This window comes from Castanea sativa, chromosome 8, assembly GCF_040712315.1.
Source record: "Castanea sativa cultivar Marrone di Chiusa Pesio chromosome 8, ASM4071231v1".
Classification (NCBI taxonomy): domain Eukaryota; kingdom Viridiplantae; phylum Streptophyta; class Magnoliopsida; order Fagales; family Fagaceae; genus Castanea; species Castanea sativa.
In genome coordinates this window covers 46,254,799-46,282,544 of record NC_134020.1, presented here as the reverse complement: position 1 = coordinate 46,282,544, position 27,746 = coordinate 46,254,799, and the positions used below count along the sequence as shown (strand labels likewise).

At 33.7% G+C, this 27,746-nt stretch overlaps 3 protein-coding genes across 4 annotated transcripts; 2 read left to right on the top strand and 1 right to left on the bottom strand.

The window, feature by feature from the left end:
- Positions 1-1,821: 1,821 nt before the first annotated feature.
- LOC142607096 (uncharacterized) lies at positions 1,822-6,189 on the top strand. 2 transcript variants are annotated; one of them, XM_075778510.1, is made up of 7 exons: positions 1,822-1,905; positions 2,002-2,046; positions 2,763-2,964; positions 3,125-3,318; positions 4,450-4,534; positions 5,563-5,628; positions 5,724-6,189. In XM_075778510.1, the coding sequence occupies exons 3-7, from the start codon at positions 2,881-2,883 to the stop codon at positions 5,814-5,816; spliced, it is 522 nt and encodes a 173-aa protein (XP_075634625.1). In that variant the 5' UTR covers positions 1,822-1,905; positions 2,002-2,046; positions 2,763-2,880; the 3' UTR covers positions 5,817-6,189. The 2 variants fall into 2 exon arrangements, with proteins under 2 accessions (XP_075634625.1, XP_075634626.1); XM_075778511.1 differs by having other exon boundaries at positions 1,823-1,926.
- Positions 6,190-8,886: 2,697 nt separating this feature from the next.
- On the bottom strand, positions 8,887-13,632 carry LOC142607095 (NAC domain-containing protein 89-like). Its single transcript, XM_075778509.1, has 4 exons — positions 13,173-13,632; positions 10,799-11,052; positions 9,587-9,859; positions 8,887-9,486 (listed from the first exon to the last, which is right to left on the bottom strand). Exons 1-4 carry the CDS (start codon positions 13,396-13,398, stop codon positions 8,968-8,970), a joined length of 1,272 nt encoding a protein of 423 aa, XP_075634624.1. The 5' UTR covers positions 13,399-13,632; the 3' UTR covers positions 8,887-8,967.
- Positions 13,633-25,160: 11,528 nt separating this feature from the next.
- On the top strand, positions 25,161-27,065 carry LOC142606427 (uncharacterized). The gene has a single exon (XM_075777780.1). It carries the CDS (start codon positions 25,161-25,163, stop codon positions 27,063-27,065), a length of 1,905 nt encoding a protein of 634 aa, XP_075633895.1.
- The last annotated feature ends 681 nt before the right edge of the window (positions 27,066-27,746 follow it).

Genomic DNA, 27,746 nt, shown 5'->3' with positions numbered 1-27,746 from the left:
GTCGTTTGATCAAAGAGGCAAAAGACATTGCTAGTTCTTTACTCATTGTAGTTTTTCATGTACTAAAAGACAAACGAATTCTGTCATTCGTTATATTGCTAGACATGTTAGCAATTTTTCGGTGTGAACGAAGAATATTCATCTACATCTTAGTGTTGTATTGGTTGCCAATTTTGACTAATTTTATTAATGAAGATACAACATTTTCTTTAAAAAAAAAAACTTAATTACTAAATAAATAAAATTACAACAAGGCTTAGAAATAAAAATTATATAGCTTTGATGTTAGGTACAATCTAATAAAATAAAGTACAAGATCATTTCTTAGTTACAATCTACTAATCTTTCTTCTTTTTCTTCTTTTATTTTTTGCTGAGAATTTCTTAGTTACAGTCTACTAATCTAGTACAGAAGATCATAAATAAATAAATAAAACAATGCATAAATGATACCTATTATAAGTTCCTTAGACTTATGCTATTTTTGGAACTTTTGATAAAGAGGAGAGTAGAGGGGAGTAGAGGGAAGGAGAGTAGTGGAGATGAGAGTAAAGGGGAATGGTTATTCTCCACCTTATTTAGATGTTTTTAAAATTAAGTAAGGGGAGGAGAATAATTAGTTTTTTCATTTGTAATTTTGTTAATATGGTAAGGGTAAATTTGATAATTCATTTGATCAAGTATTTTTATACTTTACTCTCCCTCCAAATTTCTTCAATTTGGGAGAATTAAAAATGAGAGGTTAGAAGTAGTTCAAACCCCTCTAAATCCCTTCCCCTCCTTCCTTAAAAAACATTCAAACAAGGTAATTAAATTACTCTCTCTCCCTCTACTCTACTCCCCCTCCTTCTCCCAACATCCAAACATAGCATAAGTTAAAATGCTAAGTTGTGGAATAGAAAGGTGTTAAGCTAAGTCACAACAAGGATACTAACAATGGAGGTTGAGGTCAACAAGGCACGGTTCGTGCCTTGGTCCCAATGTGTGACTTGAAATGGGAAAGATGATATTTTTTGTACTTTCGATGGAGTTCCATAAGTGACTATGAAGGAAAATTTGGGGGCTTTTGGCTAAGTTGAGTTGAAGTGACCATGAAGGGAATGTTGAAGGATGGTGAAAGAAGAGGGAAAACGAAAATGACAAAATGATTGAGCAATAGTAAAAAAAAAAAAAAAAGATAATAAATTAAAAAATAATTCAATAGCTGGAAAAGAGAGGATTTGAACTATTAATCTTTTTATTTTTTGGAAATATTAGATGATATCAATTGAGTTACAAAGTTCTTAGTTAAAAAGAAAGTTGAATACATAGTACATATGAAAGTAGAATGTAGGTTAAAAAATAGTTTTAAAAAACCTGTTAAGTTAAAATTTAACTAAATTTGTTAGCTAGGTCAATGCTAAGGCTCTTAAACCTTAGTAAAATAAAACAAAATCCCTAAGCACTAGCATTAGACAAACCAATTGGCTGGTCCAATTAACATGCCTAGCTATACCAATAAAATGATCTATATTGGCTCAGCAACACAATAACAAATCACATTTCGGATATCATGTTTATCCATCCAAAATTAACTAGCAACAAAATAAAATAAATGAATAATCCGTTTAAGTAAATGTATATTTTTTTGTGTGGCATGTAAAACAAAATAAATGAATAATCCGTTTAAGTAAATGTCAATTTTGCCCAAAAAAATGACCATTTTTGACCCGGTCTCAAATAAAAACCGAAAACAATCCGATCAAATCCAAACCCGTTTGACTTTGACCCGACCCATTTGGCAGGAATAATTTTGACGACGACAAGTAGACAAACGCCAGCCAACCCGATGCTCTAATCTCAAATCTCCGGTCTTCCTCACGCTGAGCCCCCTCTCTCACTCTCTCTTCTCGCCGATCTGCTTCCGGCAAGCTCTTTGGTCTTTGCTGTTTTTGTCTTTCATCGCTCTCTCTCTCTCTCTGTTTGTCTCATGTTTGTTTTGCTCTCTATCTCTCTTTGTCAGGTTTCTCGCTTCACTCTCAAATCTATCTCTCTCTGGCTATCAGAGGTAAGTTCTTTCTTTGTCAGATTATTATTATGTATTGGGTTTGTTCGGTAAAATTTACTCATTTACTTTGGGTTTCGATGACTTTGGAGATGCATATATATTAATATCAAGTTCATTAGTTTCATTTTGAATATGGAAAAAGAGCTGAGAACATGTAAATGAGAGAAATTGTATGATTATCCAGCTCCTTCGTATGATTATTTTGTTTATTTTCTGGTTTTTTTGTTTGGGGTTTGTGGGTTTTTTATTTTTGTTATCGTTTGGTTTTGGATATTGAATGTTGGGTCTGTTTGGTCATTGAGAAAATGCGGGAGAGGAAAAGATTATATGGGGATATCTGGATGATAAGATGAGGCAATATAGAAATGGAGAGTGATTTCTAGAAAACTCTATCACCGAATCCGAACACACTGCTAGATGTAGTCATATGGAGTACAAAAATGTTTTATACCTTAGGTACAGTACGTTAGGTTGCCCTGTTAAATTCAAACACATAGCTGCATTGAATTTAATTGTCAATGTAACCAGGTGTTTGAATTTAATTACAAACCTACTGTATTGTACATAAATTATTGTACCTAAGTATTGTATAAATAATTTCAAAATTTTTTTTTTTATAGACAATTCTAATACCAATGGTCTTTTGTTTTTCAATGAAAACTAGGATTTTAGGATCTTCTATCAAACCATTAAGTCCCTCTGCTGATTTTGTGTAGGATCCCGATCATAATAATCTTGCACAAGGCTCTGCTACTAAATAAGTTGGGTCTCTGCTAGGGTTGCACACAGGTTAGAATTGGGCATCTTTGAACTCAGAGGCAAACACTCAGAGGTATGGCGAATCAAGGAGCAAAGAAGCGTAAGGAAGAGAATGCTCGACATATGAAGAATCTCCAGCGCCTCATCATCGCCTGCAATGTATGCCTTCTCATGCTATTATTTCCTTATTTACTACTACGATCAATCACTCAGCTAGCATTGTTCTGTGGGATAGTTTATTGGTTAACCTTGAATATTTGCATCATGATGTTTATTTTGCTAATGCATTACGTTGATGGTCTAATTTGTGCTTATCTAGGTTATCTTTATCTTGGTAAGGATGCTGATCTTCCATTCAACTTTCACCTGGAAGCATTGGATTGGTCTGGTTCTCACATCTGTGGCTTATGCGATTCCCTATCAACAAATTGCCAATATGGCTCAACCTAGTTATGATGATAATGGGGAGCTTCTTGATGGCGGGTTTGATATGAGTACTGGTGGAGTTTGTGGGTGTGTCTCCTTGTGACCTCCTTTGTGTGTGTGCGTGTGTAAAATGCATGCTATGGCTTCATATATATTTTTATCCAAGAGGAACTTAGTTCTTGTAAACTTGCATCACTGCAATTGGTTCTGCTTGCTAAAAATAGGAAATGCAGAGATTTTTAATCTTCAAGATGTTTGTTCCATAAGATATATATCATGATATTTCAAAATTAAAATTGAGGATCTGATAGTGACGTACTCCTCAGACCTTATAATAGAAGGTTGTTTGGTTGCTGAGGCAACTCTATGATGTGGCTCCAAATGACATTCATTTAATGATTAGATGTGTATCTGAAGTTCTGTGCAATGCTGAACTTAGATTTGATGCTAGCTGTTTGCTGACACGGCTTTTGCAAGAGGGTGCACTTAAAGGAGATTGATTTTATTATAGCCCTCAGTTATCTAGCATACTTCTAAGCTCCAGTCTCTATCTAATCAGATATGATCATATGATACTTTTAAGACACTTTTCAATTCTTAAATGATACATGTATCTACATTTTCAAGTTTGAAATTTATAAGTTACTTCTTGGTTACTGATTGACACAATTAGATGCACCTTGAATGTTAGGAGATGATTTTTTAGGTTTAGGATAGGGAGGATACAACCTGACATTTATATAGAATAATGTATATATATATATATATATATATATATATATATATATGAACATATATCCCTGCAATAGTGTATCCTACCTTTGCAAAAAAACTCATGTTGGCTTATCCATATTGTGTAATATTTTTCCCTTAAAACTTATCTAAGCTTCTTTGGTCCTTATTCTCCTTTCTTGTTTTATTCTTAATCTTAGAATTTGACTTGACAGATATGCTAGCAATTTGATATTAGGGGATTCCTTTTGGAATGAGTTTTAAGGCATTTTTTTTTTTCACAGATTAGGTAGTCAGATGATATTTGAATGTATGGTACTGTAGTCTGTATTTTTGTTCTATCAACATTATAAATTGTAATTATGCTCAGTATATGGCCTGCAATGTTTCTTCTTCTTTGTCTACCTTACCCCCATCCCTGCTGCCCCTGTTCTAAATTTCAATTAGGAAATAAATATTTGACTCGAATTTGGTAATGTCTTGCAGCTATTTACATGATATAATTTACATTACGAGCTTTGTACAAGTCATGTCCATCATCTCTGCAAAATTTTGGTATATATACTTGGTGGTAAGATCTCTTTACTCATTTTTTTTGGTAAACATGTATTTAGAAAAATTTTCTTCTGGGTGAGTGAATGTGAATTCACATACACATGCTTGTGTTATGCTTTTGGAATGGGGAAGGGCCACCTTACACAAACATTCTTGATTTGACTCAGAATTTTCTGATATAAAAGCTTAAAAAAAAAATAATAAGAAAAAGGACAGTTGCCGTTTTGTCTTTATTGACTAGAAAAACAAAATACATTTGTGCAATTGGTCTATCTCTCCCATTTGACATGATCTGTATGTACTTGAGGTAAAACTTAATATAAACATGTCTGAGCAGATGTTGATGATTGGGTAACTGTCATATACCAGCAACTGTATTGTGAGGTTACTGTCTTACTGAGGCCCACTAAATGTTGCTGTTGTTTGATGTTGAAATAACCTCAATTTACAGAGCCAGAGTACAGCCTGATGGCACAACCTGGGACACCATGTATATCATTAGCAATTTCACTACTACCTTATGCTGGACCACTTGATATTCATTTGTATGTACATCTCTGATGATCAATCTGTGCTCATGCTGTTTATAGAAGATACAAGCTCAATCATCTCTGATCAACTTATTTTGATTAAGTCGATGTAGTGTTTGCTTGGAGACAAACTGGCTTGGGAATTTGTTTGTCCCCATTTATTGATCATTTCAGGCCTGTCTACATTATGTGATCTTATATACAGCACAAACCTCTAGGTGGAGGCTTTCTTTATGAATTGTTTGACCTGCTTTTTATGTTTGATATGATATTTTGATCAAATATACAGTACTAACTGCATTGAAAATCTTCCAACCAAAAGGACAGAACTGTATTTTTAATGTTCAGAAGACTTGAAATACATATTTAAGCATTTATAGATTGAAGTTACGCTAATAGTTACTTTTATAGAGGGAGAAAATTATTTAGTGTTATTCTGGAATACTTTTTGAATATCTTAATAGTTAAACAAGGTAGGTTTTGCAAGGACGCGGTTAATCTTCTTGTTTTCCAGATACCAGCATTTGGAGGATATAAATCTTTTGGTTTCATTAGAGGATTCTTGTCGCAAGGATCAGAGGTACCATTTCTTCCCTAGATTTTGTTTTATATTTTAAAAGCAGTAGATAACATTATGTACTCGGTAAATTTATTCTATCCTTGTGTCTGAAATAGGGAGACACGGAGGATGAAAAGACTCGCAAGAAGAGGGAAAAGATGGAGAAAAGGGCGTCTAGGGCCAAGTTTGTCAAGACAAGAACTAGGTAGTCTACTTTTGACAAATATAATTAGTTACGGGGTAGCCAATGAGCTTTAACTTAATTGGCACCTCCTCCCCTTGCAAGTTCTAGAGGTGCAGTGCGAGATCATCGGTTCAAAATCCACTGGTGTGTGTGTAACTTACCAATCAAAAGAACCAATGAATTCTGTCTTCTCTTCCTAGCAATGAGCAAGACATGGCTACACTTAAAATTTATAATACTGGGTAGAAGTTGGACTTTCTGGTCCCAATTTGAATTATATTACTCTGTTTTTTTCTTTTTCTTGTACTATATAACTGCTTTGTGATCTTTTCGCGTGAAGTAATCTTTTTTAATTAATATTTTCTTACTCTTAGTAGAAATTCTCTAAGAGAAAACCATCTACATGCTCAAATTCTCCTCAATACCATCTATGTATTTTTTTCCTAAATATTGCAGTTTTTAGTTAGCTAACAGTTACACATGCAATTTGGGTATGACTGCTGAAAATAATATTTATACTGGAAGTTTTTGGCTAAGTCAGCTAGATGCAACTCTTTTATGCATAGATAATAAATAATCTTGGATTGATTGAAATTTAGGGCAGTTACATCATGCAACTCTTCTTCTTTATTATGACAAATTTACTTTTCAAAAAGAAGTAATTATAACTTTTTCAACTGAGGGATTAAAATTGGACACACCATATAATAGAGGGATTGAGGGGCGAAAATTGTAATGTACGCAGCGTTTAGGAATTATTTTAAAAAGTTTTGCTTTTTTAAAAAAAAAAAATTTGGCTTTTAGCTTTTTCAAAATTAACTAGTTTTTAACTCTTTTTTTTTTTTTTTTACTTATCAAAAAAAAAAAAAAAACTAGTTTTTAACTTTTTGTTACACATTTAGCATAAAAGTTACCGAAAACTGTATCTTTTGATAAATGTTTTGCAAATAGATGATCGAAAAATAAGCTATTCCCAAATTAGAGTATTTCATATTTGCCGCAATCTAGTTTTAATTAAATTTGGTCTAAAGATCTCATTTTGTTAGTTTTGCAAATTTACATTAGACGTAATGTTTATTTTTCTACTTTCTTTAAATATATTTTTTCTCACCCTTCTCTTTCACTTGTTACTCTTCTTCTTCCCACAATTTCTTGGCACCATTACTCGCACAAACCACCTAATCAAGATCGTTGCTCATGATGAGGGAGAGTCATACGTGAGAAAAGAAATAAAAAATGTTTTTTATTTGATGTGTTGGTGAACATGAATAGTGTCTTGATAAGTGGATTACAAGATTGTTCATTTGTATATTTTTTGGACAAATTGTTGAACCTAATGTAAGAGGGTTAGTTGGGTTTAACTATATTTTTGTTGAGGCTGGTTGACATTTAGTCAGCTCACAAATGGTATAGTACTCAGGCCCAAAATCTTACCAATCAATTAAAGATATGCCTCACAATATTCAGGCATGGAAATGTTGTGTTAGAACTTAGAACTTGGCCCGGAGAATTAGTCGGAGAGTTATAATCTGCACTAAGTTTTTAGATCTATAACTCAATTTTCATCGCCCAAAACCCAAAAAATGTGGTGCCCATAAAAAATGGAGTTGTTTGTACTAATTTTTTAATTGAGTTTCCATAACTCAAAATTTTGAGTATGAGTCAAGGAAACTAAAAACACAATTCGTCTATTTTTGAGTTTTGAGTTGAGTGTTTCAATGACACTCTTGTAAATAGAAAAGATATGCAACCAAGATATGAAACCAATTAAGTTATTTTTGGAGCGAGTGAAAAAATAGAGTTAGAGAAATGAGTTATAGGAATTGAGTTTGAGTTATAGTTATGAGATTTGAGTTATAGGAATTGAGATATGGGTGATGAAGGCCAAATTTTTAAGACTTTGAACTATAAAGCGAGTTAGTTGATCGTTACTCGTATGCTGTACATGAGAATGAGACAGAGAGGTATTCATACTTCAGTTAGAAAGCTGGCAGAAAATAAACTCAAAGTGTGAGTAATGTTGAAGTCATATCAGCAAATTTCCACTCCCAAATCTTTTGGAAGGGCGCTGTTCCCACAGTACAAGAAAGCTTTAGTTACATTTCTGGCCTTTAGAGCATCCTAATCCCAAAATCCTGTCATGTCCTATTTTACCATCTCAAAAAACTATTTTATTAATTTTACCATATTATTTTACAATATACTCGATATTCCAACTTTTATTTTACCATATTACACATTAAAATAATATATTTACATAATAAAATAATATATCTACATAATATAATAATATATTCTGAAGAGAGAGAAAATGAGACAGTGGAGAGAAGATATGAGACCGTGCAAAAGTGTTACAGTACTACAATACTGTTATAGTACTGCTATAGATCGTGCAAATGAGATCGTGGAGGGAGTAAAATAATAATTTTTGGATTTGCAATACTGCTACGACGATGGTACTGTAGCAATATTGCAATTTTTTTTAACTTTACCATGCCAGCTGTCACCAGTTGTTGACCTTTTTGTGTGCTGAGATGGTAAATCTTGGTAAGATATGGCATATACCATGCCCAGCTGCGAATACTCTTATTGTGCATTGATTTATGAGTGCAAATCATTGATCCAATCTTTTAAGGAGGCTCATCTTCACAATTTGCATAACGAATGAAACTTTTGTGTAGATCTTTTGGCAAAAAAAAGGAAATAGTTCTACAAAACCTTTTGTATTGTATTTTAATCCTCCTCGTATTGCAAGTAAGCAAATTACTGGCAGACATTTGGGGAGTTGTGTACCCTAAACTTTGTGCCACTTTAGTTTTCTTAGTTGAATTTCCATTTTCCGCCAAGGAAAATAAAAAAGGTAAGATGATACGTGCCTATATGTTGGTCATAAGAGGATTGTTATTGTAAGAAGAACAAGAAAAAAAGTGTTCTTAAGGTGGTTCAAGTTCAACCTTAAATTGCAACTTAAGTTCAGGGCGCACATCTCCAGAAAATCACATAAGAAATCACTATGCCCAGCCACAACTCTCTCTCAACAAGTGGCGTGGCGTCAATACCAAAAGATTGGCAAAACCACTAGGCAAAGACCAAAATTTTAAAACACCATGCTCTTTTGACTATTTAAACCTTCATTTACAATCAACATTAGTTATGAAAAAGACCCAGTCTGAATTTTACATCCGCAGCCAAAAGTGCTCATATAAAGCGGCATATGTTATCCTTTTGACTTGCTTGGATCCTCCCAACAAAGACACAAACAAAGCTAGCAAAAAAGCCAAAATAACAAAAACTACAGATACTCGCCAATGATTGGTTGTTTTAGGAGAAAGTATATCTAACAGACATTTTGGTTGCTTGTCTTGGTTTGGACAATTATCTCTCACTACGACGTAGTTGTCATTGCCAGTTTCCAATGGACAATTATCTTTCGCTACGACGTAGTTGTCATTGCCAGTTTCCAATGATTCCGATACCTCTGCAGCAGAGGTCATTGTTTCTAGCAATCTTAATTGGATTCTCCGATTTGCTGTGCCCTGTATAGGAACCACCCGGGAAACAATTGCTTGCACTGGTTCTTGATCTTTTCTCTCAACCTCAGACTTACCCGTAACCAGTGACAGGGAAGATTCATCAAGCTTAATAATGTCATCGTTCAGTATATCAGCAAACCAGTCTTCTTCAAAGTCAGTTTCCTACAATGTGACAATAAGACAGAGCAGCGTTTTATAGTTAGACAAGTTGTTGGCTACCATGTGGAGATCAAAAATGCAATTAACCAACGACGCGACCTACCTTCTGCAGGCTAGAAGTTTTTGTCAGAGTAACCTCAGTTGACAGTTTCGGTTCAGACTCAGATGTTGAATCAATTTGGTCAATGGAATGAGAATCAGAAAAACTACCAGCTGCCCTGTCTCCCTCCGACAATCCAGTCTGGTCAATACCAACTTCAGAGACTGCACCATTACTAGTAGGAAAAGTTATCCTTTGGCTTGGAGAAGCTCGGTTTGAAGAATCATTTAGACGGAACTCACTGTTCTTCCGGAGGCGACAAATAACCAAAGAATCCTGCACAAATACGAGGGAAGAATTAAACTAATGAACTTTCTCCAGGATGAATACAACAAAGTTAAACAAGATCAAACATCTTACAATTATTAAATGCTAGTACACTGAAAATGCACATTTCAATAAAACCATTCCCATAAAAATCACATCAGCAGCAAGGAAAATAATCCCTAAACTTTTTCAGAAAGGATAAGAATAAGAAATAGATATGTAACAGAACATTCTCAATCCCATTGTTCACAAAATAAATTAGGAAATATTATGATACAAGCCCGATCTCAACAAGGATAAATAGAACAGAAGGGCAATAGGAAGGGAAAGACATGTAATGCAAGGGGGAACTATTTCTTTTTGGTGTTTTATTGTTAAGAAATGAAAGGAACAAAAGATGGAGGATTTTGGGGTGTTAAACAAGAGACATGGTAAATCACTGTCCTTACTACACATGCACTCTATCTTATATAATATTTTATTTTTTATTAATTTATTTTTATATTGAACAATATAAATACATAAAATTAGTAAAAAATGTATATACATTGAAAAGAAATTAAAAAGAAATTCATAAAATTATTTATATAAAAGTTATTTCCCCCCAAAATTATGAAAACATATTTAGTATAAACATAAAGGATACCTGGGGTGGGGCAAGGAAGGGAGAGAGTAATCCCCTCTCTGCCTCAACCCCACTTTGAGAAACATGAACTTCCATATCCGTCCTCGTTTAATGCAGGAAATCACTCTCTCTATTGGGCAGGGCAGGATAGGGCAGGAATGTACTGGACATCCCTGTTAAACGGGCCTAACCGCCTAAGTGGCCAACCCAAGGGTAAGGTGGTAGGTGCATAAATTGTATATACCTAGCAAACAAAGAATTTTTTTTCCTATATAATTCAAATACTTAGCAGAAGAATTACATTCTTAATAATAACAAGTCACCTGAGAAACCCCAGTCATGCAATATTCGTGCATAATCCATTCCGTCCTTTCCCCTTTTGGAGCACGACCTGTATGGAACACTAAAGTCCTCTTCGTACCTATCGCATTGGTACCTGACTTTACAGTTCGTTCTTTTCCTGTAGCTTTCCAGTAACCCATTTCAGTTGCCCTCCTACTTTGTGAGCCATTTGGATACTTTCTTCCACGAGGAGAAAAGAAGAACCACTCATTATCTGATTGCATGATTGATTTGGCTGGTTACAAATACAACAGCAATAATTAGTAACCAAGCCCAAGTAAAAACAACTTTCTCAAGAGAATTGCACCACCATGCATGCATGAATGTGTAACATATTTCAGCACTGCATATTTATATAACAGATGATCAATATGGCCCTGCTTATTTAAAGACCTAAAAGTATTTATACATGTTTACATGTTTCAGCAATCCAGACTTTAATGAACAATTTTTTCTTTGAAGTTCTGTGGCTTCTAGATTCTATCAAGATTCAAAAGTTCCACAGTATCAAGCAAACTCGAAACAAGAGGATAAAACCTCTGGTAATAGTTCAACCTAGAAAAGAATTAAATATCAGAAGAGAACATCAACAAATATTTCAGTAACTAAAAGTATGCTGGACTAATTGCCAGTATGAAACCCCATGACTCCATGTGCAAAAAAAGGTTAAAATCTTCATGTTACAAGGGCAATTTTTGAGCTCCAAATATATTCTAACAAAGACAGAAGGGACAACAAAAGCTCCAGTTTTATAAATCATTGAAAGTATTTTGCTTATACTAACTATGAACAATTATAAAGTCGAAAGAATGAAATGAAATCATATTTTTAAAAAATATATAAAAATCAATTTATTAAAAGAAACTTCTAAAATTCATTAACATAAAACAACATATCACTCACTAGGGATCTGAAACAAAATTGAATGAACCGAAATAAAATCTACAGAACATTCATAAACTGGCAATAAAAGCCTGATGATGGTATTGATCCCATTGGATAGCTCATGCCAAAAAAAGTGCAGTGATGACTTCGTCACTCTGTGCTATAAACTTCAAAAAGTTTAGAATCATTCAAATTTAAATGATCTTGGTACTATTTTAGCTCAACATACCACGTTAAGCACTTATGTCACTACATTCCACACCAGCTAGAGTAATGACTGCCTTAAAGATTTTTAATTTCCCATCCTCTTCAGGTCAAAGTCTTTCAGTGTCTATCCCATATCGAATGACTGCTTAAACTCTCAAAATATAGAAATATGCAAAATTTGCAATATTTTTATCTAAAGCAACCTAACCTGCATAAATTCAGATAAGATATCTAATGTTTTCTGAAAAATTATATCTTGGCTAATGAATTTTAGGCGTATCACACCTGACAAATTTTGAGCCTTGTTAACCATAAAATTGTGTTCAAATGAGACCACCAAATAACTCCCTGCTCAAACAGGACTTGTTCGATGACTGTGTAACAAACAAACAAACAAACAAACAAAAAATGGCAACACCATAGTGTAGAACAAAGTAGAGATCCAATTTCAACTAAACCAAACATTTAAAGACGCTCTACTGGACATGTTGTCAGAAGCTGTTTAAAAAGAAAATTTCTTGAAAACATGTTTTCAGAATAAAACAAATTGTGTGTTCTGAAACTATTTTTAAGGAAAAACCAATGAAACAAGGATCAAGAAAGTCTTCATTTGGCTCAAAATGGAGATGGTTCATTTCATGGTTCAGATTTAGTTTTCATGAATCTAAGGGTAAACATGGTAACACGTTATTTAAAATTTCATTTCAACATATAAAATGAATGACAACTGATATCAAATAACTAAGGGTGTACATTGTGAAACCTTAACAAGATAATAAATGAGTCCAAAGAATAATATCCTAAAGCTTAGCTTACAAAAAAAAAATGATTCTCAAGAAATAAAATATACTGTACTACAAAAAGCTTAGCTTACTACGCACGACAACATGACAACAACCCTGATTGGTGTCACCTCAATAAGATAATAAATGACCGTTTGAATTACATTTTTCAAAAAATAGAAATTTTTGCACAAGATACGGTAAATTTTGCAATATCCTATCATTACTCTCCACGAAAATAGGACTGGCAGGCGATTTTAAACCCAACTTTCTCTTCAAAAACGGTCTGTTATATGTTTTTTGATTATTATTTTTTGGTTAAATTCAACAAACACAACACGTACCGTACATGTGTAACAAGAACACAAAATCTAAATTAGCAAAAAGAACACACAGACAGAGTCACAGAGAGAGATAGAGTAACATGGAAAATATTGGTTTCATGGTTTGCGAGGGCGTAACTAAGAACAGAACAACTAACCTGGTAAGTCCCAAGGCTCGTGTCTACACATCTCAACCTCTGAAATCACTTCCACGCATTGCTCATAACCTTCCAACTTCTTCTTCAGGTAATACGAAATCAATTCCTCGTCTGTCGGAGAAAACCTGAACCCAGGAAACATCGTCGACGCAGCTATCGAGACCTGTACTTCTCTCGATACCCCACCAATCATCAGTGCCTCTCCAGAACTCGAAGTTCCTTCCATATATCTCTCTCTCTCTCTGGGTTATCTTTTCTCTATGTCTGTGTGTTTGTGTTTGTTTGGCAAATGGGGATTATGAAATGAGAGGGAAATAGAATTTAATGGAATCAGCGGAAACTGAAAAGAATGGGAATTCGAAACCCCACTTCTTCGTGTATCCTTTGTTGGCTTTTTATTCGTTTCTTTCTTTCTTTGTTTCTTTCGGTTGCTTTGCTTCTTCGAGTGCTCGATCTCTTGAATTGTCGAGTGGACATGTTGAGTTGTGTTGTGCTGTCGAAGATTGTCTGGGCGCGTGTAATCTTGCGCGCGTGGATTAGAGCTACTTTGCTGAAGGATAGGCATGTTGGATACTTGGTACATATCGTGATTGTCACATGGTGGGTCGACGTGGCTGTCATATGGCTAGACCACGTGGTCTTGCATTTTGACTAGAGGAAACGTAGGATTTACTACTTTTTAATGTTGTCAATTTTTTTTTTTTTAATTTATCGAAATGATAAGGAGGAGAAAAAATGTTTATTTCTAAATTGGTTTGGAGGAAAAATTTCTACAAATTTTAGAGTTTATAAAATGACAAAAATTTAATTATAAAATTGGTTGTAATCTTAAACTATAAACTCACTTAATAAAATAAATATTACTGAATATTTTTAAAATCTAATCGTTGAATTGCATTTTTTTTTTACATTCTTAATATATATGTCAAATTTTGTGTCAATCAAATATTATTTATTATATAATCTATAAACTTATATTTTATGTATAATTTTAAATTAAAAAACTTGCAATTTAAAATTTTATTGATGACATAACTATTGATCTTTAATTTTCTAAAATTTTGCAAATATGGAGTATATAAGAAGAAAATGTAATCTAATAATGAATTTATCAAAATTCACTTCCAATAAAAAGATATTGAGTGAGTTTGTAACCTAAAGTTACAATTAATTTTTTAACTAAATTTTGTCCTTTATAAAATTATTTTACTTTTATAAACCTTGCAACTTAGATGGATTGTTTTTCATCGGGTTTTTTTTTAATCTTTTTTATATTTTTATTTGGCTAACCATGTATTTATAACCATGCAACTCACATTACAAGAGTTATTGGTTGAGCCAATAACCTTAAACTTTCTTCATATTTAATGAATCAAATTTGCCAAATGTGACTTATTTAAAAAATAAGTGTTGATAATTTTATAAATCGTAATGTAATAGATTGGAAGAGATTCCCCAAATCAATTTGGAAGAAAGGTTAAAAAATAAATACAAATTAGAAATAGGCCCGGTGCGTTGCACGCTTTTTCAAAAAAGATTTTTAAAAAAAATTAGTATTATTATTGTGATGTATGAAAACTCAAAAGTATTGCTATTTAAAATATTCGGTAAAAGTAGCAATTTAACAATAACATAATCATAATCCTAGGGAAAAAATTGTTGTTTTTGCTTCCAATCATTGCTAATCAATAGACATTATCAGTAGAACTACAAATAAAATTACATTTCTATTATTTGAGTTAATAATATTACATTAAATTACATTAAAATCTCTTAATATATTAATATTTTTTTTATATAACACTTAGAAAGATTTTTATATAAAATTTGAGACTATACTAGTGTGGGGTCATGGATTTTGGGATTTGGCCAAGAGCATGTGGTTTTGGCCGAGAAGCATGGTGGTCTGAGTCCGAGGATTATTGTCTCCTCGGATAAAACTAAACGCAAATTTGGTATAGATCCTAATGATCAAGGATAACCTTTCAGGAAGTTCTAATGATAGCAACAAGCATCATGAACGTACAAGAGAGATAAGGACTCAAAAATATCTAAGGGAAAGCTACTACCACTGCATTAATAAGGAAGTGACCTCTGAACAGTATTATGGCAGTCTTACAGCCATCCCAGAAGACTTTTAGAGGGGCTAATGGGACAAGTATCAACATAAACCATCAACTGTCCACATGTAGGGTAAGGATAAAAGGGAGAGATGTAATATAAATAAGGGTAGAGATTCCAGAGAAAGGGGGGATGAAAAAAGGAGAAGAGAAAGCACTATAGCAATCTCAACAACTCCTATAACCATTGTCATCCAATATATACTAAAACAGAGCTCCTCGGACTGTGCCGATGACAAACTTTCTCGCACAAACTGGGTTCAATTCTTGTCGGCTCATCATCCACAACCATATTAACTGTTATCCATGCACTAAAACTTAGCTCTTTGACCCACTCTCTACAAATTTATTGTTCTAGGTTCACTAGACCAAGATCCTTTACATTTTGGGCTTGGTCTGAAAATCGTGTCCCTACAACTAGGATATATAAAATATTTATATTATTCTTAATGTAAAGGAAATAAAAAAAGGATAGTAAAATTTATTTGATAATGAGATACAAATTAGGGGAAAGTAAAACATCTAAAAAAAATGTTTTCCCTTAAATGTAGAGTGTTCATTTTTATCATGTATGTTAGTAGTGAGTTTTAATAAGAATATATAAAACAATATGTAACCATTTTTTAGGAATTGCATAAAAACGAAGTTAAGACTTCTGATTTGAAACATGAAAATGGAGTTAAAACTTCTTATTTGAAACATGAAAGGAAAATGTTGTATAATTTAAGGATGAATATAAACAATTCTAACCTAAATAGTAGATACAAAAATGTTGACATGACTATTAAAAACTTTCATATACAAAATAAATTTTATAATCATGAAAACACTAATAAACATTAGGATCACAATTGGACAAAAGTTGTACAAAATAACAAAGTTGAACATCACCTACTAATTGATTCTCCAAAAAAAAAAAAAAAAATCACTTACTAATCAAAACGCCAATATATATAATATCATCAAAATAATAACAACAATTTCTAAACAATAAAAATACATAAATCAATCTTTTGTCTTAAATATTGTTCAATATTTAATTCCACATACAAAAACCAATATGTAAAATGAAAAGTATTAAAGCAAAATAGAGAATAAAGTTAGAGATTAATATATTATAGACAGGTGTACATGAGAGAGAGAGAGAGAGAGAGAGAGAGAGAGAGAGAGAGAGAGAGAGAGAGAGAAGTACCTCTAATAGTGGAGAACAAAAACAAAAATGCAATTGTGAAACAAATTTTTCATCAAAATTTCTAAGCTTTTTGGTTATAGAGAATATATATATATATATATATATATATATATATATATATATATATATATATAGTTGAAAAAAGAGTGAAAAAAAAAAAGACTTATAGGCTTCTTTTCTAGTTGTGATGCTTTAATTATGGTTCCAAAATAAGTTTTTTTATTTTATTTTAAAATCTCAATATCTAATGTATCTAATTTGATTACACATTTACTTCAATAGTCTTTGGTCTGGGAATAGTTAGGAAAATAAATTGTCAAATAAAAAATTAAGAATTAGTGGTCATAAATAAGAATAAAAATGTGAACTTAAATACTATACTAAAGAAATGTATTTATTACATTCCAAATTTTAATTATATGCCACGTGTCTAGTATTATGGCAAGTATATTGACATATACAAATAATATTGGACACGTGGCATTGTTTGTTTAGTCATACCAATTAAATATAAGAAGTTGGCACTTATTATTACAGAATACTTTGAAAATGAATAAATGTTATCATAGCATGCATCCACCGGTTTTAGAATCTAACTTTTATAATATATTATAGATAGGAAACATCTTTAAAAAAAAAAAAAAATCATAAGAGCTTACCAACCGTTTTGTAGTACTTAATTTTTTTAACTTTTTGAAAATGAACTGCTTGAAAGTAGGTTAGTACTTAGAAAATGAAGTTTAAAAATACTATACCTTGAAAAGGGATGATTTCAAAACAGGATGAGATACCCAGAAACAAACCCAACAAATAGGCCCATTGCCCAAGCTACGAGCAACAAAATTAGCAGTTCAGCGATTAGCAAAAACAAAAAGAAGGGAAAAGAAGGGAAAATGAACGTTATAAGACAAAAGTTTCATAAGGTCTAGGCCCATCTCTCTTCATAGAAATTATAATGGTATAAAAAGCCCAAAATGTCATTCTTGGACATTACTACAAGTTTGTTTTGTTGGCCCATTGGGTACTGTCTTTAGTTCCATTGCACCAAGGAGCTCTATTATTGGATTTCATCTCCATTTTTATGTTCAGCACAAGAGAGGAGACCTATTGGGTTCTCTCTTTGGTTCCCTTGGGCCAATCGAGCAAATTAGGTTCTGTTGGATTTCATCTCCATTTTTGTAGGTCAGCACAAGAGATGAGATCGACCTATTGGGTTCGGCCTTTGGTTCCATTGGGCTAGTTTTGAGTTTTGACCAGAGGAAACGTAGGATAAGCAACTTTTTAATGTTTTTTGTAAAAAAAAAAAAAAAAAAAAAAAAGTAAATTACAACTTACTTACTTAAGATTTGACTGAAATTTAAATTGCTTATCTATAATTTAAAATTTGACACTTTACTCAACTAAAGTTTGATCAAAATTTAAGTTGTTTATCTGTAGTTTAAAATCCCATGATGCAAGTGTTTCGTTAGATTCTTTTTTATTTTATTTAATATTGTATTTTTTTTTTTTTGTGTTTTTGGTTTAGAGAAACATAAAAGTGAAGCAAAATCACAGTTTTAGTTATGTCTTTAATAAATGTAGGTTAAGGAAATTTAACTAAATTAATCTCAGGTGGGTAAAATGTTAAGTTTTAAATCACAGGTAGGCAACTTAAATTTTAGCCAAACTACAAGCGGGTAAATTGTAATTTTTTTTAATAGGTGTAAAATAAAGGAAGTTTTTTGAAAGGAAAAAAAGAGAAAAAAATGTTTATTTATAAATTGGTTCAGAGGAAAATTTTCTACAAATCATTTTCGAGTATTTTTATAATCTGTGCAACTTAGATGGATCGTTTTCATATAGTCGGTTGTCTTTCTTTTTAATCTTTTTATTTTATATTTGACCATGTGGTTATAACATATTGCAATCCACATCATAGAGTCATTGGTTGAACAAGTAACCTTAAATTTTCTTCATATTTATTTTATTGAACGTAGGGGTTAGGGATGTGACCTTTGGAGTGATTCCCTAAGCATCTGTAATTCGATCCAGGGTCTGGGTGTGCCCTCCTCCTCTGTTTTTTTTTTTTTTTTGATAAACCAACTGGATAAATTTCATTGCTCAAAAGAAAAGAGAATACAACAAAGCAAAGGAAATAGCTCAACACTGAACAAATTAAATACAATCTTGCTGAACAACCTGAACCACCATAGGAGGACAAACTCCCTCCTAGACATGGGATTCTTCCTTTTGCCTTGCATACTGCGCAAGCTCATGAGCTACCTTGTTGTTTTAGGAATCCTCCACCAAGTTCAGAGTTTAGAACTTTTGTTTTAACACATACTAAGTGTCCGTTTGAAAACAACTTATTTAGCTGAAACTGAAATTTTTTTACTGAAAGTACTGAAGATTAAGGTAAAAGTTAGCTGAAATAGTACAGTGAAACCTATAAACATATAGTACCAAAAAGTGTAGTGGAATTCATAAATAGTAACAAAAATAAACTAAATAATAAAATAAGCTGGCTTTTTAAGTCAATACCAAATGCAACCTAGAAGGCAAGGAATGTCCCTGCCAATTTAGTGGCTCAACATGCTGCAAATGTTGAGGACTTTAGTGTTTGGCTTGAGGAGTGTCCTAGCCAAATAATGCACACGTGTGCTCATAATGTACTTCCTTTCTCGAATTCTAATTAAAATTTAAGTCTTCTTTTATATATATATATAAAAGAGTCATATGACTTATTCAAATAATAGATGTTGATAGTTTTATAAACTTTGTCATATAATAGATTGAAAGGGATTCCCAAATCGATTTGAAGGAAAAATTTAAAAAACAAATACAAATAGGAAACATCTAAAAAAAAAAAAAAGAAAAAAGAAAAAGCTTACCAACTGTTTTCTACCATTTATATTTTTTTTCAACTTTTTGAAAATGAATGGCTTGAAAGAGGATTTGTACTTTGTTTGACCGATCGAACTTGTGAGCTTGTGTGTTCAAAACTCTTTGCCTCTCTTGATTGATGTTTGACCGATTGAAACTGGAAAATTTCAATTTTAGATTCTTGACCGATCAGTCTTTTCGTGCATCATTTGTGTTTGAATTTCACATGCATTGCATTATTTTCTTTATCTATCTTGCATTTTTGTAGTAATATCTCTCATAATTACACACAACACTCATACACTTTGTTAAATTAGGTACTCAACTTGATTTAAGAATTGATTGATTGATTTTTGAGTTCTGTACATTTTAGTATATGCTATTTTTCTTGATTTGTGAACTGTTAAATATTGGATATATATTTTTGAGATATGGTGGATAATAAATGTGCAAATATTTTTCTAATCTTAAGGTTGATTTGAGTTCAAAATATCTTGACAAAAAAAAAAACATTGCATGCTAATTTTTATATCATTGAGATCTATTTTGTACAATCTTAATTGATTGTGCTTGAAATGTTTGCATGCATCTTTTTGTGGGTCACATACTATCAAGTTTGCATATATTGAAAGAGAGAATATTTGTATTAATGTGAATCCTCAGTTTTTTTTTTTTGTTTGGTTTGTGTTTTTTTCCCACCTCCTAAATTTTCCCCAAATTTTTTTTCTCTCAAAACTTGTTTTGTTTTTACCATATTATAGAGGGAGAAAGCTGCTTTTAAAACTTGTTGCTCTTCATAGGGGGAGTTGCCTCTATTTTCTATAGAGCATGATTCTTTTGTGTTCCTTGATTCTCTATGTTCTCTTGCCCTTTGTTGTGTATGTTTTCTGTCTACCTTCTGATTGGGTTGGCTTTGTCAATACGTGACATTGTGACAAAAAAGGAGAGAAATAGATGAAATTTAGGAATCATGTTAAAAAGGTTTTTAAATGTTTTTATTTAGGGGGATATGAAATTGTTTTTGAAATGGAGAGAAAATAAAAGTTTTTATTTTTTATTTTTATGTATCTAACTTAGGAAGAGAGTTGGTTTGCATATTTGTTATTTGTTATTATTGCATATTTTTTATTTGTTATTTATCTGTCTTTATTTCCACGCATGCATTGATGTGCTCTTTTGAGTGTTTCAGGAAAGACAGGTACATTCAGATCAAGACCTTCTGTCTCTTCTTGCAACTTTTGGGTTAAAAGTATTAGATTGAAATTTGTGATGTATTTGGGCATTTTATTGTAATTAGGTTGTTCTTGTAGTTGAGCATTTCATTCTGTATGTAAGTTTTGTCACGAATTGCCAAAGGGGATGATTGTTAGGTTTTAAAAGTTTAAAACAATTGACAAACTATGAACACAAACTTGTCTAGATATAGATTCCTAAATCTATAAGTTTATTAGAAAATGCTAAAGGTGTTGCAAGTTAGAATACAAGAAAAAGGAAGCTGCAGGTTTAAGAAATTTGAAACATGTTAGGTTTGACTGATCGAGACACGAATTTGCATAATTTAATCAAAACCCAACACCTCATTAAGCCCATTAAGTGATGAGGGTTTCAGATCTAATTCTCTTAGTATTTAAAGGAAACCCTAAGACACATTTTATAATGACTTTGGAGGTGCTATTTTGAGATCTAAAAGGTACTGTGCCTTCTCCTTTCAAAATCACAACCAGAATTCCATCTACTCATTATTAAAACTGATAGATCTGAATTTGCTGCAACAAGATCATACATAGTTGATGATTTAAAGTTTTGAGTAGGATCTCAGAGTCACAAACGTGGATGTTTGTGTACAACAAATTTAGATAGAATTGTCCGTGGATTCGGAGCTGCATGTGGTCGTGTGAGTAAGTACTATAATAGATAGCTTTAGATTTAGGGTTTAAATCTGTTGTAAAACTTCCATTTTATCATAGTGAATTTGTTACCTTGAGGATAGATTAAGTCAAATCCTTAGATATTTTTACCTTGAAACTGTTGGTTTCATTGGTTTTCTTAGGTAATCATATCACTTGTCTTCTTTATTTTTCCCGCACTAGTTTATGATATGATTTTTTGTGTTGAACCTAGATCTCATAATAAACCTAAGTATCAACTTGGTTAATTAATTAGGTTAAACAATCTAAGTGTATATTGGTCTAAACAAAACAAACAAGCAATTTTGGAGAAGTCCCACAAATTTCTTGTGTTTCTAAGAAAGATGAAAGAGAAAAAGTGGAGAAGAAGTTACCAAATGAATATGAACCACTATTTATACTCAAAGAATTGAGACCGTTTAATACACACATTTTCATTCAATATGTATATTTTTTGTCAATAGACATATTTTCATTCAATAGGCATTTTTTAATTCAATAGGCTCATTTTCAGTCAATAGACACCTTTTTGGTCAATAGGCACATTTTCATTCATAGGCACATTTTCGGTCAATAAGCACCTTTAATATATATCCAATATAAAGGTTTATGACATTTCAATTGACACCTTTTGATATTTTCAATATGAGGGGTTCTGAAATTTCAAGAGACGTCTTTTGGTATATTCAATTTGAAGGGTTATGACAATTCAATAGGCACCTTTTGGAATATATATTACAACCTATCTTGTATATACCTATATATACAACACAAACTAAACTAGAGACGCAACATTCTGTCTCTAGTTCCTTCCCCAAAACGACTAATAAATAAAACATTTATTTCTTCTACTTAACTAATAAAACTTTATCCTATTTCTTTCAATATATTTTTTTAATTTCATGCATTTTTGCTTACTACTCTAACTAAAAAATAATGGTTTAAAAAAAAAAAAACATCCAGTAGCTACTCCCATGCATTACACAGATTAACAACTAGTCTAAAATAAAATTAAAACTAAAACTAAATAAAATTTGACTTGTTTACAGTCTTATGAATGAAGAGAAAAAATAGTGTAGCAAACTGATGTTTTTTAAGGCAAGAATATAGGTCAACAGTCGGTACTGTAGCCATTGGGACATAGTGCCTTGATGGCTAAGATCATAACCATTATAAGGACACCCGTTAGCATGACCCTTTATAATATTTCATTAAGTCTAAACTCTTTTCCTAAACGGAGATGAGTAATGCTACAACCACAAATTATTTTACAATATTTTTATAAAATATTGATGTGACAATTCTTATTAATTCTACTATGGGTCCACTACTAACATCACATTTATGTTTATCAATGATTATTTGAAAATTACTAAAGTCACGTCAACAATTTGTAAAAATATTATAAAATAGTTTGTGTCTGTAATATTACTCAACGGAGATATAATATCACACCCCAACTTCTTTAATTCCTCATGCAATTAATGTTGATAAAATATATGGGATGGAATGTAACATTTGAGATTCGAAGGGAAAAAAAATGTTGATTTTATTCTGTTATCCCACAATATATGAGTCACAAAGGAAGGGAGAACCCCCATCGATTGAGTCTCTGACCAAATTAAATTTAACAACTAAGCAAAGTAGCTGATGTGGTAAGAATATTTTAACGAAATTCAATTTCTTTTTTGGTGAAATGGAAATCAAGTTTGATACTATATAACTGAGGGATATATATATCTGTGTGTGTGTGTGATTCAAACACAGTCTGAGCATACGCAGAATTTTCGGGATTGATGAATATCCCAATATGACATGACATCTACTACTCCTCTCCTGGTTTTCGGGGTTGATATGAATTATATGATAAGGTAGAGCTTGATGTTCGTAATTTAACGCTTTCTATTTTCTTTGATTCATCGATAAGATTCACATTCATAATAATAAATGTTTTTATTATTATTTCTAGCTAATCTACAATTTCCTAAGACTTTACAAGTTACCTAGAGGCTACTTCTTTTAAAAGAAATTAACCCATGGCCGGCACCTTAAAGCCTTGTGCACCTATGAATCACATTATGAATAACATTATGAGCACTTATTGCTATTAAACCTTCAGGGATGCTGGCGTTAAAACCAAAAAAACAAATGGGCCTCACGACTTGAGAATTTTGCTTTAAACACTGTTGGATCTAATAAAATCAACCATTTAAAAATGTGTAAATCTTGATATATATATATATATATATATATAAATGTTAAATTGATGCCCTAAAGATATTGGTTTAGGATATATTTTTAGAAATTTTTTTTACCACTTTTTATATTTCCTATGAAATTGTGCCAAAACTTTACTAAAATTGTTTATTAACAATTTTCCTAAGGAAAATAATACATCCCTAAAATTGTTAATAAAATCTTTACTACAATCCCATTAAAAAAATCTCTAATTTGCTAAGAAAAGAAGAAAAGATTTCCAACAAAACTGATTGATATCAAGAAGGAATCCAAATCTTTTGTATCACTTTTGTATATCATTATATGTTCCACCAATCACTACTTATCATATATATGATTGCTTTCCATTTTAAATTTTAGTTATTCTATAAAGAAAGTAAAATAAAAACATGGCAAGTAGTGATTGGTGGAATATAGAGTAGTACACAAAAAGCGGTACAAAGGATCTAGACTTATATTTTGAGTATAAATCTTCTGTATCACTATATGTTCCATCAATCACTACTTACCATGTGTATGATTGCTTTCCATTTTAAACTTCAGTTATTCTATAAGGAAAGTAAAATGAAAACATGACAAGTAATGATTGATGGAACATAGAGTGGTACACAAAAAGTGGTACAGAGGATTTGGACTCATCTTGAGTCCAAATCTTTTATACCACTTTTTGTATATCACTATATGTTCCACCAATCACTACTTTACATGTATATGATTGCTTTCCATTTTGAACTTCAGTTATTCTATAAGGAAAGTAAAATGAAAACATGACAAGTAGTGATTGGTGGAACATAGAGCGGTACACAAAAAGTGGTATAGAGAATTTGGACTCATCTTGAGTCCAAATCTTCTGTACCACTTTTTGTATATCACTATATGTTCTACCAATCACTTTTTGTATACCACTTCTTCAAGATGAAGAACCAATAAAGACAATTTGCAATTATGTTCATTTGTCAAGTTCAACCAAATTGCAGGTGCATCTAATACAAGGTCATTTATTAGTAATCTGTTAATCATTTTTTTTCATTTGTCAAGTTCAATCAAATTGTATGTAATAACCAACGCTCCCGTTTGGTGCAAATGTCACTCTACAAGTATAAATGCTTGTGGGGTGTAGGCGGCAAGGGCTGGTTCAAGTCTCCAAGAGAGAGTTTCACATATATATTGTGAGGTGCCGAGGACCCAGGAACCCGAGGACCCGAGGAAGGGAAGACCGACACATAGTAAGCAAGAGGAAATAAAGGAGTAAGGAAATTTACCCGATGATACTCGAAGATGAAGTGGCATGGGCGCTGGTGACATAAAGGACATATTGCAAATATCTGAATGTGGCAGGATAACTTAGAAGATTGCATTAAATGTCCGGCACCAACCTTTCTGGCCGCATTAATTAGAAAATACCAACTTTGTCCGTTGCATTAATGTAGATATGACCTGAACAGTGCAGAACGCAAAGTTAGAACTTTGTTCTATTACCGACAGACAGGTGTTGGGGGAAAAGCTTGATAGATGGCAAGGTGTAAGGCTGAGATGAGAGGAGCCAATGATATAAATAGGAGCCGGAAGATACGGAAATGAGACTTTTGGTTGTTGAACCCTCTCTACCAAATATATTGTATTCGGACCTTTAGTCAAGGAACAAGCAGTGAGATACTTAAGCTGGTTTATGATTTTTAGGTCCTTACAATTGGCGCCGTCTGAGATAGCTTACTTACGCAAGCGCGTGGATAGTAGAAAACGGAGACGTAAGAGTCATGCTTGTTCTTCCAGTGACAGTTCGGAAGCAAACCTTGGAGGAAATGAGCCCCCAGTATTTGAGCCTACTCGAAGTGTGACCCGTGTCAGTGTATCTTCGGGCGTTAGGGCAAAGCAGCAGAAGGAGATAAGGATGCCTGGTACTGATGGGATATATCACGATGAGGGGAGTGATGCAATGGGTAAAGCCCTAAGGCAAATCGCCAAATCCCCTTTTGTGACCAGGATAAATAGGGCAAAGCTACCACGTAGGTTTTCTCAACCCATTTTTACTATGTACAACGGGAGGACTGACCCTGTAGAGCACGTCCGTCATTTTAGTCAAAAAATGACCGTTTATTCGAATAATGAGGCGCTGATGTGCAGAGTTTTTCCCTCCAGTTTGGGGCCTGTGGCCATGAGGTGGTTTGATGCTCTGGCAGAAGGTTCTCTGAGGTCTTTTGAGGAATTGACTAGAGCATTTGGAGCAAGGTTCATAACTTGTACTAGGATTCCAAAACCCTTGGATGCTCTACTGTCTATGTCTATGAGGGAAGGCGAAACACTCAAAACTTATTCCGACCGATATTGGGAAATGTATAATGAAATTGATGGAGATGTGGAGAATGTAGCCGTGAGAACTTTCAAGGTGGGCCTTCCCACGGAGCATGGGTTAAGGAAGTCCTTAACAATGAAGGTCGCGATAGATATGCGTCAACTCATGGACCGGATAGATAAGTATAAACGGGTAGAAGAAGACCAGGTACAAAGCAAAGGAAAAATGAAAGGGTATCTGGAGAGGAAAGATCTTCGGGTAGGGGGGTTTCAAGGTATTCGGCCTAAACGAGACTTTCCAAGCCACCCGAGGACCGCCGAGACTCCTTTAATTAATTCATTATTCAAGGATCCCGTGCATCACATACTGGAGAAAATTCGGCATGAACCATATTTTAGGCCACCCAACAAAATGAGTGGAGATGCATCCATGAGAAATCAAAACCTCCACTGCCATTACCATCAGGATAAGGGACACACCACGGAGGATTGCCGGACATTGCACGATCATCTGAATCAATTGATTAAGGCCGGGAAGATCAATCATTTATTGGCTAAACCGAACGGGAAAGGGGGACAGCAAGGCACTCGGAAATATTGGGGTCAGGCCCCTCAGCCATCGCTAGGCACTATTAACGTCATCTTGGCGCAGCCGAGAGGAGAATTTGGGAAACCTTCACGGGTCATGACCGTTCAAAACAGCTGTGGGAATGAGGTCATGGAGGAAAGTAATCAAGCAAATAAAAGAATGAAGTGCTCGGCGACGCCAGTATTGGGATTCTCCGATAAGGATAAAGAGGGCACGTATCAACCCCACGATGACTCCTTGGTGGTAACGGTTCGTATCGGGGGATATGATGTAAGACAAGTCTTGGTGGATGATGGAAGTGGTGCAGAAATCATGTATCTTGACCTATTTAATGGTTTAAAGTTGAGAAATGAGGATTTGGAAAAATATGATCATCCGTTGGTCGGCTTTGATGGGAAGCAGGTAATCCCACGAGGAATGATTGAGTTACCTGTGCAGGTGGAGGGTTCCAAAGTGCAGGTGAACTTCATAGTTGTTATGGCATACTCCCCGTACACGGCCATTTTGGCTAGGCCTTGGCTTCATGCAATGGAGGCAGTTTCATCTACTTTACACGTAATGGTGAAATATCCTATACGAGGAAGTGTGGGAGTACTACATGGCAGCCAAATGGTAGCTAGGCAATGTCTGACGTCTGCCACTATCCGAACAGGTCAAGGTTCATTGGCGGGGGAGGTTCTGGAGACCTCATAGCAATTAAAGGAGATTGCTCGGGAAGTCGGCGAAGCTGAGGATGGAGGCTCTGCCGAGCAGATAGACAAGGTATTTATAGGAGAAGGGTTTTTTGTTGTTGGCACATCAGACGGGTCAGAAGCAGGGAGGGGCGCAGCTGGTTCACTTGTTGGCATGGGGGGAGCAGGAGCTAAGCGTAATGCTGAAGGATAGTAAATGTTGTCTAAAGTTCGGAGTTCAGTGTCAGCGGCTACCCCGGCAGCATCTAGAGCATGCCCCCATACCTCCAAACAAAACGCTCTAGCGACCCCTTTGAGTTGGGCGGTCAAGCTGTCAACCGCCTTTTTCATCCCAGCGTCGTACGCTGCCTGCTCAGCAGCGACCTGCTCCTGCTCCTTGGTGACTAGCAATCCTTGCACTTGTTTAAGCTCAACAACAGTGAGGGCGAGCCTGTTTTGAGCTTGCTTTTGGGCCTCGAGAGCAAGATTCGCCTGCGACTCATAGCTTTGCAGGGCAGCCTCAGCGTTTTATGAGCCTTCTCTACTTCTGACAAGCGTGTGAGGGTCTCTTTTAAGTTTAGCTCGGCTTCTTTTTGGGCCCTCACAGCCGCCTCGGCATTGTGCTCAGCTTTCTGGGCAAGGTCCAGCGAGTGGTCAACCCATTCTTCAGCCATAAAGGAAGCCTGGACTGCCTATGATACAT